Source organism: Magallana gigas, chromosome 3, assembly GCF_963853765.1.
Source record: "Magallana gigas chromosome 3, xbMagGiga1.1, whole genome shotgun sequence".
In the NCBI taxonomy this organism is placed as follows: Eukaryota; Metazoa; Mollusca; class Bivalvia; order Ostreida; family Ostreidae; genus Magallana; species Magallana gigas.
In genome coordinates, this window is record NC_088855.1 from 8,573,895 (window position 1) to 8,591,929 (window position 18,035).

Here is an 18,035-nt window from a genome sequence, read left to right on the forward strand (position 1 = left end):
ATACCTACATATTTCCGTCAGCGATATCAAACTCTATTTAAACTGAATAAACTCGAAAAAATGCCGAGCATCTCAACAAAACCTATTGCATTAATCTACATGTACCATTACGCAAAAGATAATGCCGAATTACCGATAGAATGAATTGTATTTCAGTACCCGTCCCCTACATCCGATTTTGCTTAATTTGCGCAGGTAAACAGTTAACTGTTTGATTTACCGAAGTCTCTGTTTGATTTGATACGTAAAAATAACGAAATACAGACGATAGTTTCCAGGTTACAAAGCATAATGAGAACGAAACGAAAATCAGAACAAGCTAACACCAACGTCATGTGTGAAAACTGTCAACGCATTGAAATATTTAGCCTCAATTTACTTCACAAAATCGGCACCAATATATTTTGTATGTTTCAAAATTTCCCTTCATACGCGAACTGTTGCACAACAAGCAAATTCATCATAGTCAGATCGACCCTTTTTCGTATAATGTCATGGCTGCTTTAAACAAAGAACCTCGTTTTGGTTTAGAAGTATGGAATCATTTTACCGGATGCCGAACCCGAAGCTATTAAACTGATTGAAACACGCATTTCCTTTATTATTATTTTCGTAATAACTCAGATTTGAAACAAAATTTCCACTTAATTTTTGCAATTTATATTTTCCTTCCCATAAGGATAATTTATGCTAAACTATGTTGAATTTGCCTCGGTAGTTCTTGAGAAGAAGATTTTTAAAAATGCACCCCCTTTTTCTACAGTTTCAAGGTTTTCTCCGCTTTGAAAACAGATCAAACTTTTATTTCTGCAATTTATATTCGCCCTCCCATAAGGATGATTTGTGCCAAATTTGGTTGAAATTGGATAAGCGGTTTTAGAGAAGAAGTTCAAAATGTAAAAAGTTTACAGACGGACAGACGGACAGACGGACAGACGGACGGACAGACGGACGACGGACAAAATGTGATCAGAATAGCTCACTTGAGCTTTCAGCTCAGGTGAGCTAAAAACCTGCATGAGTTTATTTATGAAGTATGTATTGGGTTTTTATTGTTTTGACCAAAAAGAAAATTCACTTTTTATAATTGTATTATGGGCTGAATACCTTACGATAGTAATAAACAAACCACAAACAACCATAGAACAGGGCAAATTGATTAACTATCAATCTTTTAATATTATGAATGTCAAATTCATATCATGAATGTCAAAATAATATATCACCGTAACAATGGTGAAAATGCTCACCTGAGCAACCATAGCCATAAAAAATTCTGGACAATGTAGTTTAAAAGATTCTGTATAAAAGTTTCAGTTTAATTTTTTTTTCATTATAACAATACCACATATTAAGCACCGCAGTTCTCAAGAAGATCTTAACAATTGTATATAAATATATTTACCTACATCAGATTTTGAACCTTTGTGGGGCCCCAATAATTGTCCACGGGCAACAACCTAAACAATTGAGAATTAACAATATGTCAAGAAGCTTGCATATAAGTAATACCATTTATCTATTTTAATATTTATTGCACTTCAGTTTTGAAAATAATTGAATCCCCCCCCCCCCCTGTATAAAATTTGACTTCCTCCATTGTGGCCCCATCATACCCCCTGGAATCACGATTTGAACCAACATTTTTTTTATTCCATTTCAAACTCTACTTGAGGATGCTTCTACTCTGAAAATGCTTCCGAATTGTGGCCTCTACCCTACCCCAGGGGATCATGGCTTGAACAAAATTAAATCTACACTACCCGAGTATGCTTCTACCATACATAAATTTAAGCTTTTCAAAGCATATGTTTTCAAAGGTTTTTATTTTATAAATTACCTACAAATTTTCAATAATTCTTAATTAATCACACAGACGGACACTGAACAAAACTTGATCAGAGAAGCTCATTTGAGCTTTCATCTCAGGTGAGCTAAAAAATACAAAAATCCATATACTGGGTAAACAAGAACTGTTCAAAAAGGATAAATACCCTCTGTGGGCCCTCATTTTGGATAAGTGCCAATTTGATAACCTGACAATGGTCATAGCCACTGACTTGTCCCCCAAAAACCATCTTAAAAAAATTATGGATCAGAATGAAAGTTGGAAGGACAAATGGAATGAGAAATAAACTGAATGATACATGTAAATGAATTGGATAAACAGACACTATAGTTTTATTACCAGTATGTTCCCCCTACATCTTCACATGCATCTTTTGAGACAATATTGTAAAAAATTTCTTAAAAAGATAAAGTCTTTGTTAAAAAAAAAAAAACACCTGTTAACAAAAGCATACACAATGCACTGGTTTCTTAGATCTTATTTTATACAGATGGACAGACATTGCAAAATACAATCTTCAAATTGTGTTTGCTGATGCATAAAATAATAAAGATATTTAAAATAAGGAAAAATAAACTTCAACAATTTGATTTCCCCAGTTTTATATTATTTAATTTTGCCCTTAATTGTGGCAATGTCCTTGTTGAGCATATCTTTTGGGCCTCCTTCAATTCCGATTGATGAACACTTTTCTGAATCCCGGATAAGTATCCTTTAAATTTCTTTCTAAGACAATCTGTTTCTTCCTTTGTCCATTGCCGCTTAGTACCTCGTTTTCCTAAAAAGGAGAATCATCCATATGGCAGATTATTTCTATTTTATATTAAATCATCTTTTTAATAATGATGTTTGTAATGTAAATAAAGGTACAAGTTACTAATGCAATTTACTTTGGTAAGACCTATTCAAGTCAATCACGTCACTTCCAGCTCCGATTCACGCTCTAAGCATCAAGACCAAAAACTCAAAATAAACCTCGCTTTAGAGAAGAAAGTCTGACGGTTTAATCGTCTGATGACAGATCTGATAGAATGAATCACTGAGCAGCCTACTGTGAATAAAAGGCAGCTGTGATGGATGAAACAAACACAAGAGATTTGCTCATTCAAAAGACTGATGCTTTGCCATCCTTGGGCATCCAGGATTGAAGCATAAAGAGTGGGGCCCATGGGCTACATCGCTCACTTGAGCAACAATAGCGAACTACTTTAACTTAAAACAGTAAAATTTAATACTGTTGTAAGACTCAATATTCTATAGAGGGGTGGAGGTGAAAATATGTTGCGATATATATATTATATACAACACTGGAATATTATTTCCTGCAGTTTTTGCACATATGTAAAGTATTATCTCTTCATAGATAAAAAAAAATTTCATACATTTTCTGAGAATTATATCAGTTTAAAAATCAGCACCCATTGTGGATCTACCGGTTCTTTATCGTGTGTAATCATATTTTGAACATGTTGAATCTACACAATTAAAGGATGCCAACATTTTATTTCATTAATAATTTGTCTAAATGGTCATGTTATACATATCTAGTATATATGATGAAAATACTGGAAAAGGTGGTTTACTTGCCATATACCTGCAATATTTTTTGTTTGGTGTATTGGAATTTATGAGAAAAAAAATTGAACTTAAATAAGTGTATTTTTAAGTGAATAATTTTTAAGTTTATTTAAGATGCTAAGCTCTACGAATATACCATGGCAATGATATACATTTCATTTTCACAACTTTTATCTCATATGTGAAAGTTAACAAAGATTGATGGACATAAGATCGCCAGATAGTCTGGAAGGAGGGTTTGAAATTAACAGTTGCCCACTCGCCATTTGCAACTAAGTTTTCGTGTGGGCGATTTGAAAATGCAATTCCAGGGACCCACATGGCGATTAAACAATTCCTGATGCCAACACATCTTTTTTCCAAATTTGTCCGAATGTTTCGTATTTTCATTTAGGTTGATCACTCGGACGCTTATCTTTACCCATCTTCACTGTGAAGCCTAAACGTCTTGATGATCAAGACTACTGAAGGTCTTCATCAGTCAAGCGTTTCACAATGTATCAAGAAACATTACTTTCAAAGCGTCTAACTGATTTCAGCATTGTTTTAATATTTCGATTTATGGCAATCGTTGTATTAGCCAGCCAAATGAAAAGGATTTTTATTTGTAATAGGAGATGGATTAACCAATACAGATGTAAAGGAACAACAAGACATGTGGTTGAATGAGAGAGAGAGAATTGATTAAATCATAGGTGATGCCCATGAGGAAATCATCACTAGTTATAAACTGGCAAACAAATTAATTAATTAAGATTTATATATTACATGTTTATCCTTTGTTGGTGTAACATTAAAGCGTTTTAAAGAACGATTGTGAAAACTTCTTTGGTCGTCGACAACAGTATCTTCATACACATAACTAACCAACTAAATTTTCTGGCATAGAGTCCATGAAAACGGGCATTAAATATTTTGAATATTAGTTATGAATTTAGATTCAGTGAAACAGAAAGGCAACGCAGGCGGATGTTCAGTGCAAAAATAAAACAATGGCGGACAAATTCGTCCTTAGGTAAAGAATGTTTCAAACTGAATAACCATGAAGAAAGATTTCAAACAAAGTAAAGTTACAACCTGTGTAATTCCAGGAAGATTCGGCATACTTTTATTAGAATACTAACGGTAACACTTGTAAAGAAACAATTTCTTAAATATTCGTACATTTTTGATGTTTGAGATTACTTTAACCATTATCTATATATAGACATCGTCGTTCCCCGGTTAAAGAATTTCAAAACATTTCAAAGTTACATAAATTTATCACCAAGTCACGAGCGTAATGTCTCAACTCTGCCTACTAATCTACTGATCTGATTGGACAAAGGTCAGTCAAAACATTATGTACCGTATTTCACGGAATTTAGGTCGATATGATTTATAGGGCGAAGGAGCCTGTTTTTAGCACACACAAAAAAAAAAAGTATAAATAGGTCGACTGCGATGAATTGGTCGAAAAATTACCGCTAGTTTGAATGAATAAAAATAGCAGTGTTTTAAATCAACAACGTTATCATAGTAACACTCTTATACAGGTTAACAATTTTAATAGAAGGTTAATAAAAAAATGAATTATTTAAATTTACGCATCGTAATAAAATGCGCGAATTTGCACCATGATTTTCAACCCATTTTACTCAGTACGTTTGTTATACCCGGTAGAGTGTTTACACTATTTGATCAAGGTGCTTGAGTTCACTTCCCTGTCACGTGTTCAAACTGCCCGGAGGCATGTATAGCATATGCAACCTTGTGTCATTGTTGTAAGGTATTAATTAGTTAACCGGGGTAGGGCGGGTTTTTATTTCATTTTCATTATGTTACCAGCCACTATCGGCATTATAATTATTCGTCAAGACTTTTAGTCAGTATAACTTTAAAACTTTTACTCGGGTATCGTACCACATGAATTACGTAATCTTGGTAATCGTGCGACTTTTTACTGTGTATATACACATGGATCAACCTCTGAACTTATCAAAGCCTGCGGGCATGATTAGCACGTGCGTATAGCTTGACTGTGTATAAATAAGTACACTGATTATATCCCAGACTGAATTCAGACACTCATATACTAAGTTTTAGTATCAAATGGAAATAAACACACAAATCTTAGTTAACAATATTTTTATTTTCAAGCATCATCAGTTAAAAGCAATAAATAGTAATAAATAAATAGCACAAAATGAACAAAGTATTGTTCTTTGTGTACACATGTGAAGTTCACAATTTTAACACACAGTCACATCACTGTTCAATGTTCAAGCACATCTATCGTCTGCATCGGAATCGAAGCCCTCAAAGTCTGAACTTTCACTATCGCTGTGAAACAGGGCGGCAAGTGACAACGGCAGGTCGTCGGTTGATGCAGCCAGTGGAGGTTCTTCGTCTTCTGGCAACGGAACATCGACGATCTCGGCTTTCACGAATCCACTGATGATGGCAGAGGGAGGGACTGCCATCCACGCATCTTTTACCCACTGGCAGACGGTCTGGTATGATGCTCGCCGCATACGGCCGGTGTTCGTGAAGCTCTTTTCCCCAGTTGACATCCAGCTCTCCCACATCTTACGCATCTCTGTCTTGAAGCACTTGTTGACCGATATATCCAGGGGCTGTAGGATCTTCGTCAGGCCTCCGGGGATAACGGCAGGGATGGAGTCTGTGGCTTTGATGCGATCCTTTGTGATGTCGCTGATATGTGCACGCATGGAGTCGAGAACAAGTAGGCATTTGGACTGCCTGAAGAAGCCGCCGGGCCTCTTCACGTAACAGGAGGACAGCCACAGGTTCATGACATCATTGTCCATCCAGCCTTTTTCGTTCTGGTGAACAATGATCCCGCTTGGCAGCTTTTCTTTAACCGGCGTCTTCCTCTTGAATATGATGAGGGGTGGCAGCTTCTTCCCGCTGGCTGTGCACGCTAAGACTACCGTAAAACTTGACTTTTCATGGCCCGTTGTACGGATGGTCACGCTACTGGAACCCTGCACATCAACAGTTCTGTTCATCGGTATGTCAAACGTCAATGGGACTTCGTCCATATTGATGATACAGTCGCTGTTGATGTTGTACTTCTTCAGCTGGTCGATGACAAAGGCACGGAAGGACTCTATCTTCTCTTGGTGGTCGGCAGGAAGCTGCTGGGCTAGTGTTGTTCTCTGACGGATCGACAAGCTCTTCCTCTTCATAAATCGAAAGCACCAGGAATGGTTTGCAGTGAAGTTGTTAATGTTGAGGGTCTTTGCCATCTCAACTGCTTTCAGGCGAATCTGGACCGTTGAAACCGCTCTGCACGCTGCTCTCTGCTCCAGTACGAAGTCCTCGAGCTTGTCTTCTAACTCAGGCCAAAAGGCAGTACGGCCGCGGAAGGCTTTCTTCGTCTTTCTGGTCTGGCGCAGGACATCTTTCTGCTTTCTCCATCCCCGTATGACTTTCTCGCTCACTCCAAATTTCCGCTGGGCTGCCATGTTTCCACCGTTGTCTTCTGCATAGGTGATTACTTCTAACTTGAAGCCGGCTGTAAAGGATCGTCTGGACTGCACTGGAGGCATGGTGACTTTGATGCCCCCTACACGGTTAACCCCCCATTTTAAAGGCTCCATCGGATTGAAATTTCTCACTGTCAAAACATCGTTAGAAAACAAAACAAGTTCTGATTGGGAGCTTTTGTTTTCTAATCACATCGCCGATTGGTTTTCTTAAAACAACAATTAATTTGTCACCTTTACACTGATTGCAGGGTTTAATTTGTAAACAAACATTTCATTGGAACTTTATTTTGATAATTTATTGGCTGATCGGGAAAACATTTTCAATCCTACAATTTATTATACCGGTAAATAAATAAAAACAGAGTTAACAAAAAAGTTAATATATAAACGTTATCATTCTTATAACCGTAATACCATAATGAATCCATTATACGTGTAGTCCCTGTTTTTGGTCGTTATTTCAACAAATATACAAGTAAACCTGGTTTAGATTTCGAATTTAAAAAACTGAAAATAAATGACCAAAAAAAAATTCCAAGTTTATTCCGTAATTACATTTTGTACGGTTCTCATTTTACTTTTACCAACCGACATCGATTTCCTGTTTATCGTAAGCAGACTGTAACATTCGTGTTAGTTATTGCAAAAGCCTTTCTATCATACTTTGCAATTAAAAAAGAAATTTATGAAGGAAACAGATTAATTCACATTAAGTTTGTCATGATATAATACTACATTATAATACCGGTAATAATGAAAAGTCATACGATAGATATTGAACGGTGTTTGACGAAACTTTGATTTTTTAAATAGTTTTTAATAGGTAAATTTGCCTTGACTTTTGCAAATTTTTATATCAAATTAAAAAAAAAAAAACATTAAATAGGGCGAAACGATGAATAGGGCGAGGTCCACGTGGCAAGGGAAAAAAGTATCGACCTAAATTCCGTGAAATACGGTAGAAACTTTTCTGGAGTTACACCCATTAAACGCTTAGAGACATAGTTTGCTGTATCAGTTTTGTACTAAGGCCCATCAATTGTTTTCATCTTTCCTCAAAAACAACAAATGGCTACAAACCAAGATGATTTTCTTTAAAATAATGATAATGCAGATATCCTCCTAATAATACTATGTCAGAACTGTTTAAAAGACGTTGTTTTTACATGCTCATTTGAAAACTACCAAAATTGGTGCAGATTAATTCATCAAATGAGAAGGGACCAAACAAAGTAGTTATAGCACATCATCCTTTTGATTTTTCTGTATACAAATATTTAATGTTTAGTAAGACAGTTCTTATGATCAACAAACATTTCAGTGAAATTTCAAGAATTATAATCAACTTCTGAAAACTTATTCAATTTTTTTTTTTTTAATGTATTCATTTATTATATATACCAAATGTTTTGTAATAGAGTTTGCCAAGTGACATGCACAAAATCAATTTATGCACCTCTGTGTATTTTAGAGGCATTAATCCTACCCTAGGACCCAATTACAACATTTTAATTATGAAGATGGTTGACAGTTTGTTATTGTCATTTTTTCATGTAAACAAATCATTAGTTACCAACTAATTGTAATATCAACACGAAATGTAATGAATATCGGTTGTAATTTTCAATGCACGGTATGTGTTTGCATCACCGGTATCTATAATCTCTACAGATTAAACAGTCACAACAGGGTTTAACTGAGAATGTGAAAGCGCCTTTCCAATCACATAAACATCATTTTTATGTTTTTGGAGTTAATTTACACATTCATGAACTCGGAATACATGGCACAATTTATTTTTAAAATATCTCCATCAACGAAAATAATGTCCTTTTAAAATAAATAGCCTTGAGAAAATGATATGCATTTTGACAAAACTTTTTGAATTAATCACCATTGTGACCCCTAAACTGAATTACCAATTGAATGAAATGTCTTTTAATATTTTGCTAATGCATCAGATTTTATCAGGTAAAAAATCAAGTGCCTATTTACCAAAATCTATGTTTGACTCTTTGCGTAAAATTCCAAATATCTGAATACTGAATACAGGCAATCGTTCCCAAAGTTAAAAGCAAACTGAAACGACAATCAAAACAAGCTAAAACCATCATCAAAAGTGAAGATGACAACACGTTGAAATATTTAACCTCAATTTACTTCACATTAATCTGCACCAATGTATCTTCCATGTTTCAAAGATTATAATTGCACGAGAACTGTTGCTGTTACACAACAAACATATTGATCTTTGTAAGATTGACAGCATGCATCCAAAATGGCTGCTTCAAATGGAGATACGGTAAACTCTGTTTCTACCATACGATAGACTGGCAATGCCTGTTACAGGATCAGTCTATATTGTACAAAATTGCCTGTCTACAAGATATGAAATAATGAACCTGCTTTGTAAGTATTTTTGTAATTAGCTCAAATTTGAAACATTATTAGCCCTTAAGTTTTGCAATTTATATTTTCCTTTTCATAAGGATGATTTATGCAAAATTACGTTAAGATTAACTCAGTAGTTCTTGAGAAGAAGATTTATTAAAATGCACCCCCTTTTTTAACAGTTTCCGGATTTTCTCCACTTTGAATATAATCTGGCCTTTTATTTTTGCAATTTATATTCACCTTCTTACATGGATGCTTTGTGCTAAATTTGGTTGAATTTGGCCAAGTGGCTTTAGAGAAGAAGTTCAAAATGTAAAAAGTTTACAGACGAATGGACAGACGGATGGACTGACAAACGGACAACGGGTGATCAGAAAAGCTCACATGAGCTTTCAGCTCAGGTGAGCTAAAAACCACTTTAAAGTAAGTTTTTCTATGTTGTTTTTAAGTGATATACAATTGCAAATTCTTGAAACCAAAGACCATACGTGTTAATTAACCTTCAGTGATGAAAAAGAGGTAGATTTAGAACCCCTAAGAATAGAGGTAAAATTACGGGGGTCTTTTTCGCATACATTTTAAAATGCTTATATATGTAGATATAGATTAATAATCAAGGATATCAACTACAAAAGGCCCAGGGGCCACATTACTTAACTAAACAACAATAGCCAATTGACAAATTTTTAATCCAAACAGTTGAAAAAGTCAAAAAAAAAATATCAGTATATTTCAAAATAATTGAAATTTGTTTAGTTTAAATTTTTTAATATCCATTTTTTTAAAAACATATTTAACATCGAGGCCTGTTTAAAGATAAAGATTTAAATCATTTTTCTGTTTAATTTCCTATATGCCAAATTTAATCAGGCATTGTGGGCCAATTCTAATCCCGCATTGTGGCCCAAACCCCCACAGGATCATGATTTGAACAAACATTTGATTTGAATCTACACAACCCCAGGATGCTTCCAAACAAGATAGAGCTTTTTGGCTCATTGGGTTTTGTGAAAATATTTTAAAAAGATTTTTCTCTACATATTCCTAGTATGTAAAAATTTGACCCCCCCCCCCCCCCCCCCCAGTGTGGACCCACCATATTCCCAGGGGTCATGATTTGAACAAACTTGAATTTACATGCACTTCCATACAAGTTTCAGTTTTTCAGGCCAATTGGTTTTTAAGAAGAAGATTTTAAAGATTTTTCTCAATATTCCATAGTAAGATTTAAATAGCCCCCCCCCCCCCCCCATTTCGGCCTCACCTTATTCCCGGGGGTTATGATTTGAACAAACTTAAATCTACACACCTCAAGTGCTTTCAAACAAGATAGAGGTTCCCAGGGCAATCGGTTTTTGATAAGATTTTAAAGACTATCAACATATTCCTATGTAAAATTTGCCCCCTCCAATTTGTGGTCTTATCCTACCCCCAGGGACCATGATTTGAACAAACTTGAATATATACTACCTGAGGATGCTTTCACACAAGTTAAAACTTTTCTGGCAAATTGGTTTTTGAGAAGATTTCTAAAAGCTTTTTGCTATTTATTCCTATGTTAAAATTTGAACCCCTCATTGTGGCCCCATCTAACCCCCCGTGAACCATGATTTAAACAAATTTGAATCTACACTAATTGGGGATCCTTCACCACACGTTACAGCTTTTCTAGCAAATTGGTGTTTGAAAAGAAGACTTTAGAAGACTTAACTCTATATATTCCTATCTAAAAATTTGAGCCCCCATTGCGGCCTCACCCTACCCCTGAGGACCATGATTTAAAGAAACTTGAATCTTCACTACCTGAGGCTGCTTCACCACAATTTTTAGACTTTCATGGTAGAGTATGTATGCAAAAACTTTCTTACCTTTTGATCTAATATACTGTAGCTGTTCACTATCTGAATTTGAGGGCTGTTCATGATCTGAACAAGATGGCTTACTAGTATCTGCTGTTGAACTAGATTGGTCCTCCTTCTGTGCCAGTTCATAATCAATATCATCATCTTTTGGTAAAGGTTCAGGAAGTTCTGTGAATTGAGGGAAAAATTATAATTTTACATATTATTATGCATTATATCATATATTGCAAAGACAGATAGTGAAAACTGAAAAATCAAATTGTCTTGGAAATACTGTAGATGTATCAATGGAAGTTCATTTTCATAGTCTTTCAGTTTTTTATATGTTACTCATGTTAGAGGACTACCTTTATTAATTGAGTCTCACAGAGTGCAAAATGTTAATAAGGTTTGAATATGCATAGAAAGTAGAAATAAACTCCTAAATAAGGCCATTGCGAAATACTTTGCCACACACATTTTTCCCCAAAGATGCATCAACTGATCAAGATGGCTCAAGGCCACACAGTGTGCAAGAAACAGTATGATATTGACCATGTTGACTCCGACAAATCATAGTCTTACAATTCCAAATTGAGGCCAGTGACTCAATTAATTTTAGTTGTGACAAATCTCCCCCAAAATATGCATCTTGGAGACCTTGTCAAACAGCATTCAAATTCCCTAAATACTTTCTGAAACTAATTAACCTTCTAATCATGTGTGAATTCAAGTCATAACATTGGTACTTACTAGTAAATAATAAACTGTATCTCCATAGCCTGTTGTCAAGTAAATGAATATCCAAAAAATGCATTCTCTTATGTTGGTAATGTGAGGGGGGGGGGGGGGAGGGGGGGGGAAGCTTAAGTTTGAAGCACATATTTCTTGATATCAAAGCCATTCAGATCACAAAAAAATTTACAGATGAAAAATTCATCAAATTTAAAAAAGCACAAAAAATCTACTCCATAAGCACAAAAGTCCAGAACATCCAAATTAAAATCAGAACAAAAGGAGCATGCTTCAGAAAATTGAAAATTGTCATTAAAGGTAAGGAAACCAAAAGCAAACTCATCTGCCATCATATGGGAATATTTTTGGATGATTAAATATGGCTGATAACTTCCTTCCTGCACATGTGCAAAACAGTTTTTTCAAATTATTGGGTCAAAATGGTATACATAAAATTGAACATAAAAATACCAAATTGTAGGGTTGATTTCAATGTATATATAAACTTCAAATAAATACAAATCTTGTATATGTGTGTGTACATTTCACATACTCAGAAAATTAAGATCTTTCAAAACAAAGGAACCTTCTTCTCATTACAATATTTTTTTCTTTCTTTTGTGTTCAAAACTATTAATTAATAATTTGCTTTTTTAGCATTTTACAACATTTTTTTTCCTGATGGAGCAAATTTAGAAAAAATGACTGAACTTAAAGTGTTGCTTGCACTTAACTTGCAGTTTGGATCTTTTTAACCAGTACAAACATGTAAAAACATATTTAAGAAAAGTTAAAACTAAAATGGAACATAGAAAATTCAAACAATCTTGACCGTCTTAGCCGATAAACCTACATCCTGTATATTGAACCCAGGGGCCATGAATTTCATAATTTTGGTAAAGCCCCTACTCCTTTAAAAAATAAATGTCTAAATATCTTTAAAAAACTTTTTTGTTATTCATTTAATTACTTGCCACATCTTTCTGTGCATCATCTTGAATGATTTGACAAAGAGACATAAATGATATTATTTATGCCTATGATTAAGTGTAATATTAATACCACATGGACATTATTCATTTTTCCGATGGAACATAATAAATATTCATACCATGTTTGAATTATCTGGCTCCTTTCATCATTCATTTATTTCAATCTCAACACCATTGCACAATGGTACACAATGATTATAATAATACAATATGTGGTATTTCTTAATAATTAACAATGCATGCGTAAGCGAGAGAGAGAGAGAGAGAGAAAAAAAACCATATACAACTCTAACTCGTTAATACAAATGTGAAGTATGGGGGTTCTAACCTGGGGAGCATTTTTTATTTATTTTTCTAATAAAAGCACATAATTTCCTCAGAGAACAGTGTTTTGTTCTAGACATTATAAATTTAAAACTAATAGCATTTTTTATTTTTATATTTATATTTGATAAGCATTGATTGCGTTCTTGCTGCAACGAGTTACAGCTAAGTATGTAGTGAAATTCTTCTCCTATTTCGCACTTATTGCAATGAGCACAGAATCTTTCATGTCTGGGAATATTTGCCCAACGTCCACTTTCAATGGGTAGATGGTGATTACATGTTCGAAATGTAAAAGTAATTGCATCTTTTTTTGATAATGTATCAAAATAATGTTCAAATTTTAACTCTTCCTTATAAATTCTATAATTTTATTTTTGCCTTTAGCCATTGTGAGTTATGTATAGTTTGATTAATCCATATATTAGATAAACCGCAGTTATTTAGAATATGTTTGATATTTTCATACCAAGGGATTTTCCCCCCAATTTCATGATTCATACAAATTCCTAGATCATATATTAACTTTGCCTATTACGGATAGATTCAACTATAATTGCAATCATTAAAGGCAATTATTGCCTCAAACTGATCCAATCACAGACTATTATAATTAAAAGCAGAATTAGGTAGTACTCTCAAATTCAGTATAGTATTTTGCAATAGTTTATCCCTTGGGGCTCAAATAATGATTGTTGCCCTCAACCCCAGTCAATATTTTTGAATTATTTATTGCAAATTTAAGCCGCTAAAGTAACTAAAACAAGAAACGTTTGTGAAACACTTATGCCCCCCTCCTTGGAAACATCCATAAAGAAAATGAACGTAAACTGCAAATAACTGAAATTTTTCTATGTCCAAGAGCCATAACTCTGCAGAAAATTGCTCAATCTTTCCCAATATCGAACTTGACCTAGATATAATCATGATAAACCTATATACCAAATTTCATTTCAATATGTTCATCCTCTGCAAAGAAAATGAGCGGAAACTGCAAATAACTGGAATTTTTCTATGTCCAAGAGCCATAACTCTGTTGAAAATTGCTCGATCGTACCCATTATCAAACTTGACCTAGATATAATCATGATAAACATGTATACCAAATTTCATTACAATATGTTTATCCTCAGCGAAGAAAATGAACGTAAACTGCAAATAACTGAAATTTTTCTATGTCCAAGGGCCATAACTCTGTTGAAAATAGCTCGATCATACCCAATATCAAACTTGACCTAGATATTATTATGATAAACCTGAATACCAAATTTCATTTTAATATGTTCATCCTCTGCTAAGAAAATGAACGGAAACTGTTGGTGGACCGACCGACCGGCAGACAGCAGCAAAGCAATAAGCCCTCCCTTCTTCGAAGGGGAGCATTAATAAACTTTTTTGTGAGTTTTCATCCATGTAAGAATTGTTCCTAGACTTTATTAGTTTCATAACCGGTAAATTTGGCATAAAATTGAACTTTCCTGAGACCACTTTACAATTACCATAGGCAACCAGAAAGCATAATTCAAAGCTTCTACTTCTGAATTAACAGTAATAAAGTAATCATCTTCCTGGACTCTTTAGTACACAAAAATACCCCAATACCTTGCTTCCCACCCCATAAAAAATAGGGATCCATCCCCATAGATTATTTTCACTGGATAGTCCTTAGTAAATAAAGACAAGAAGGTATGAAAAAATAAAACTGTTCACAAAATAATTACCTTCCAACTGTATGTCTTTCATTTTCTTTCCTGCCCATGCATTGACTTGACCATTCTCCACAGCATAAAGCATCCGAGCAACCTAAAACATTTAAAGATGCATGTATTTCATAAGGACCTTGCAAGAGATTAATTAATGACCTATAACTTATCAGCATTGTCAAAATACATGCTCTTTTAATATATACATGTAAGCTACAACTAAAGTATGATTAATTATTCCATATTAGCCATCACTCTTTTTGATCTTCCAATTTCATAATCTTCTAGGACTGATAAAGCTTCTGCTCTACAGGATTAATTTTTTTCATTTGGGAAGCTTGACCTAAAATGACTCTTGTATACAGGTTTTTTTTTTACCCCCCCCCCCTTTTTTTTTTTATTTCCACCCATTCACAGCTATAAACAATTTGAGTACCTATTACACAATAATAGGTAACGGTATGTATGCTGCACAGGTTTTAGTTTTTCTGTCCAGGGGACCTTTATAATTCTACCACCTAAGTGATCTCTTCATTAACACTCTAGCACATGGTGAAAATTTAGATAGCAAGGTCATCCAATTCAAATATGCAAATGAGTTCTTTAAATGTTGTCACAACTAAAACACTTCTAACCTTGGATAGCTCAAGCACAGATGATGACAACTGATAGTATTCCTTGTGTGTTTTTACATCATGCCCCAGATGTTTAGGAAGTAATTTTAGTTCTCCCTGTGTCATATCCAATATCTATTGAAAAAATGAATCATATTATTAGGAATAATCATAAAAAATTAATTTACCTAACTGCATGGAGAAAGCAAAAAAAAAGAGACATATAGTATTTCATGAGGACACCTAGTGCTAATCGTACTTACTTGGGATACAGTTGCAATGTATTTTCTCAATGATGTTGATGTTATATTTTCAGGATTTTTTAATCCTTCACATTTTCCCAATAATTCCTTCATTGCTGTTGTCCCAGATAATGGTGTATTGGCATGCAGTCTTGCAAACATGTATTTGTTTGTTGGGCAAACTCCAACAGCAGATCTGTATCTTGTGAGAACTTCTAATGCTCTTTTCGAATCAGGGGTCAAAAGAATATACGCTTTCATATTTTTTTTTGATTTCCCAAAACCTTCGACTAAATCCATCCTGCAAGAATAAAAAGATTATTAATAACCTATGTTCAAAAATAAAAGTCTCTGTATACAATTGTTATCTGCTTTGGCTACTCCTTACAAATATCACAAATACACTGTAGACAAAGTCTGATGTTGCTTACATTTCACAATCTCGAAGTATAAGATATAAACAGTTGGCAAAACTAAAAATATGTCCATAAGACTTGAATGCCTGGAGGGTATATAAGTAATGCAACATGATAATTTGTATGAAGTTTGATGAGAACATCTGAATAGTTTCTTTAAAATTTACAATTAAAATTTTAAAAATTGGATATAACGGTAGATGAGAAATTATCACCAAATTATGCATAAGTGCATAAGCGTACAAAAAAATGATCTTATTACAAACTAAGGAAAATGCAGATTTAAAGAAAAGTGAGGTCAACTCCATTTTGTGTGCAAAATATAGCTGTATCTAACTTATAAACTATAATTAGTCTTTCTTTTATAATAATGCATCTGTGTAAAATTGAATTACCAATTTGATAGTGACCTAAGTTTGTACTGTGATAAATTAAAGAATTTAGATTAATTAATTTTTTTTTATCAGATTCCCCCCTACCTTTTAGCAAAGGTTTTCTCCATATCTGTCAGAGACTCTTCAAATTCCTCAGTCGAAGTCCATTTGGGACGTTTCTGAAAGTCCTCTACAGGTAAATCTTCCACTTCTGCAACCCTTCGTTTGTTGAAAAGTATTAAACGGCACATAGTGGCCTTAGCAAGCCGATTCCATGCTAAATGATCTTGAGTACTTTCCACAATTTGCTCAGATTCTTTCATTTCAAAGATGAGGAAATCCCTGAATTTTACCAAGTCGCTCGTGCTAGGTATTTTGGAAGGTTTGTTTAAATTGGCCACTCTCTTTCTTTTCCTTGATGGTGCATTGACTCTATAACCCCATTCAGAATCAAAGAGATGCTTAAAGTTTTTTGATGCATTCAACATTGTCTCGTCATTTTTCCTTACTGCATAGCCATTTTTTACCATTATACAATGATCTATAAGATGACCAAGTCTTGGGCCAAGAGATGGAACCTCAGAGGAGAGCTGACTTGCATACTTCACAATTTTATCAAAATGTTCTGGGGACAGTAGCTTATTCAATGATGGCAGTGGTATGTCCTTTCGGGCCATCATTACTAAACGTGCAAGGGTTCTGCAATTTGAACTCACTCTATGCATGTCATTTTTTTTCTGAATTCTTTCTTCTCCCAAAGCTTGAACTTGAATTGAAGCAAAGTTTTTAATTATAAGATCCTTCTTAATGATTTCTTTTTCTTCTCCATCATTCATTCTCTCTAACAAATGTGTAATATTACTTTCATTTTCATCAAAGAGTGAACCATATAGTAATGTTCTTCCTTTCCTAACAAAAGATTTTCCCAACTTTTCATCCTCATCATCTTCATCGTTTTTTATGGAACCTAATTTGCAAGTTTTTGCATGGTGCCACAGAAGATTCTTCAAGAAGAAACCTTTACAAAACTCACAAGGAAGATATTCATCAGGTGAATGATTTAACGAATCTGGACTTTCTCGTCTTGCTGTAATAAAGATACCACCATTTTTCAAAACTTCAATGTTATGTTTATAGTTTCCCTCATTGATCAATTCTAAGAATAGCATCCCTCTCTTCTTTGACTTTTTTGGTAGCATCTGAATTTCCATTATTTTCAGTTCATTCTTATGGGTAAGCAAATGTCTGGATATTTTAGAATGCATTTCCTTGTGGCAGAAAGTACAGAAGTTAATCTTGTCATATCTTTTCTTGTACCCAGGCTTCGGCAATGCTTTGAGATGCAAATGAATTCCTAAAAAGAAATTGTATATCTTATTGTATCTATCTATTTTCTGTAGAAAACTTATCTTCAGCCTACATATTTTGACTCCAACTTACAAGATGCATGTCAAGATGCATGTCAACATACACATTTCA

The 18,035-nt window shown here is 34.2% G+C and overlaps 1 protein-coding gene across 1 annotated transcript; it reads right to left on the bottom strand.

Moving 5' to 3' along the window:
• Nucleotides 1-2,335: 2,335 nt before the first annotated feature.
• LOC136273592 (uncharacterized) lies at nucleotides 2,336-17,906 on the bottom strand. The gene is made up of 6 exons (XM_066078355.1): nucleotides 16,662-17,906; nucleotides 15,788-16,067; nucleotides 15,546-15,659; nucleotides 14,929-15,010; nucleotides 11,184-11,345; nucleotides 2,336-2,627 (listed from the first exon to the last, which is right to left on the bottom strand). Exons 1-6 carry the CDS (start codon nucleotides 17,819-17,821, stop codon nucleotides 2,428-2,430), a joined length of 1,998 nt encoding a protein of 665 aa, XP_065934427.1. The 5' UTR covers nucleotides 17,822-17,906; the 3' UTR covers nucleotides 2,336-2,427.
• Nucleotides 17,907-18,035: the final 129 nt, after the last annotated feature.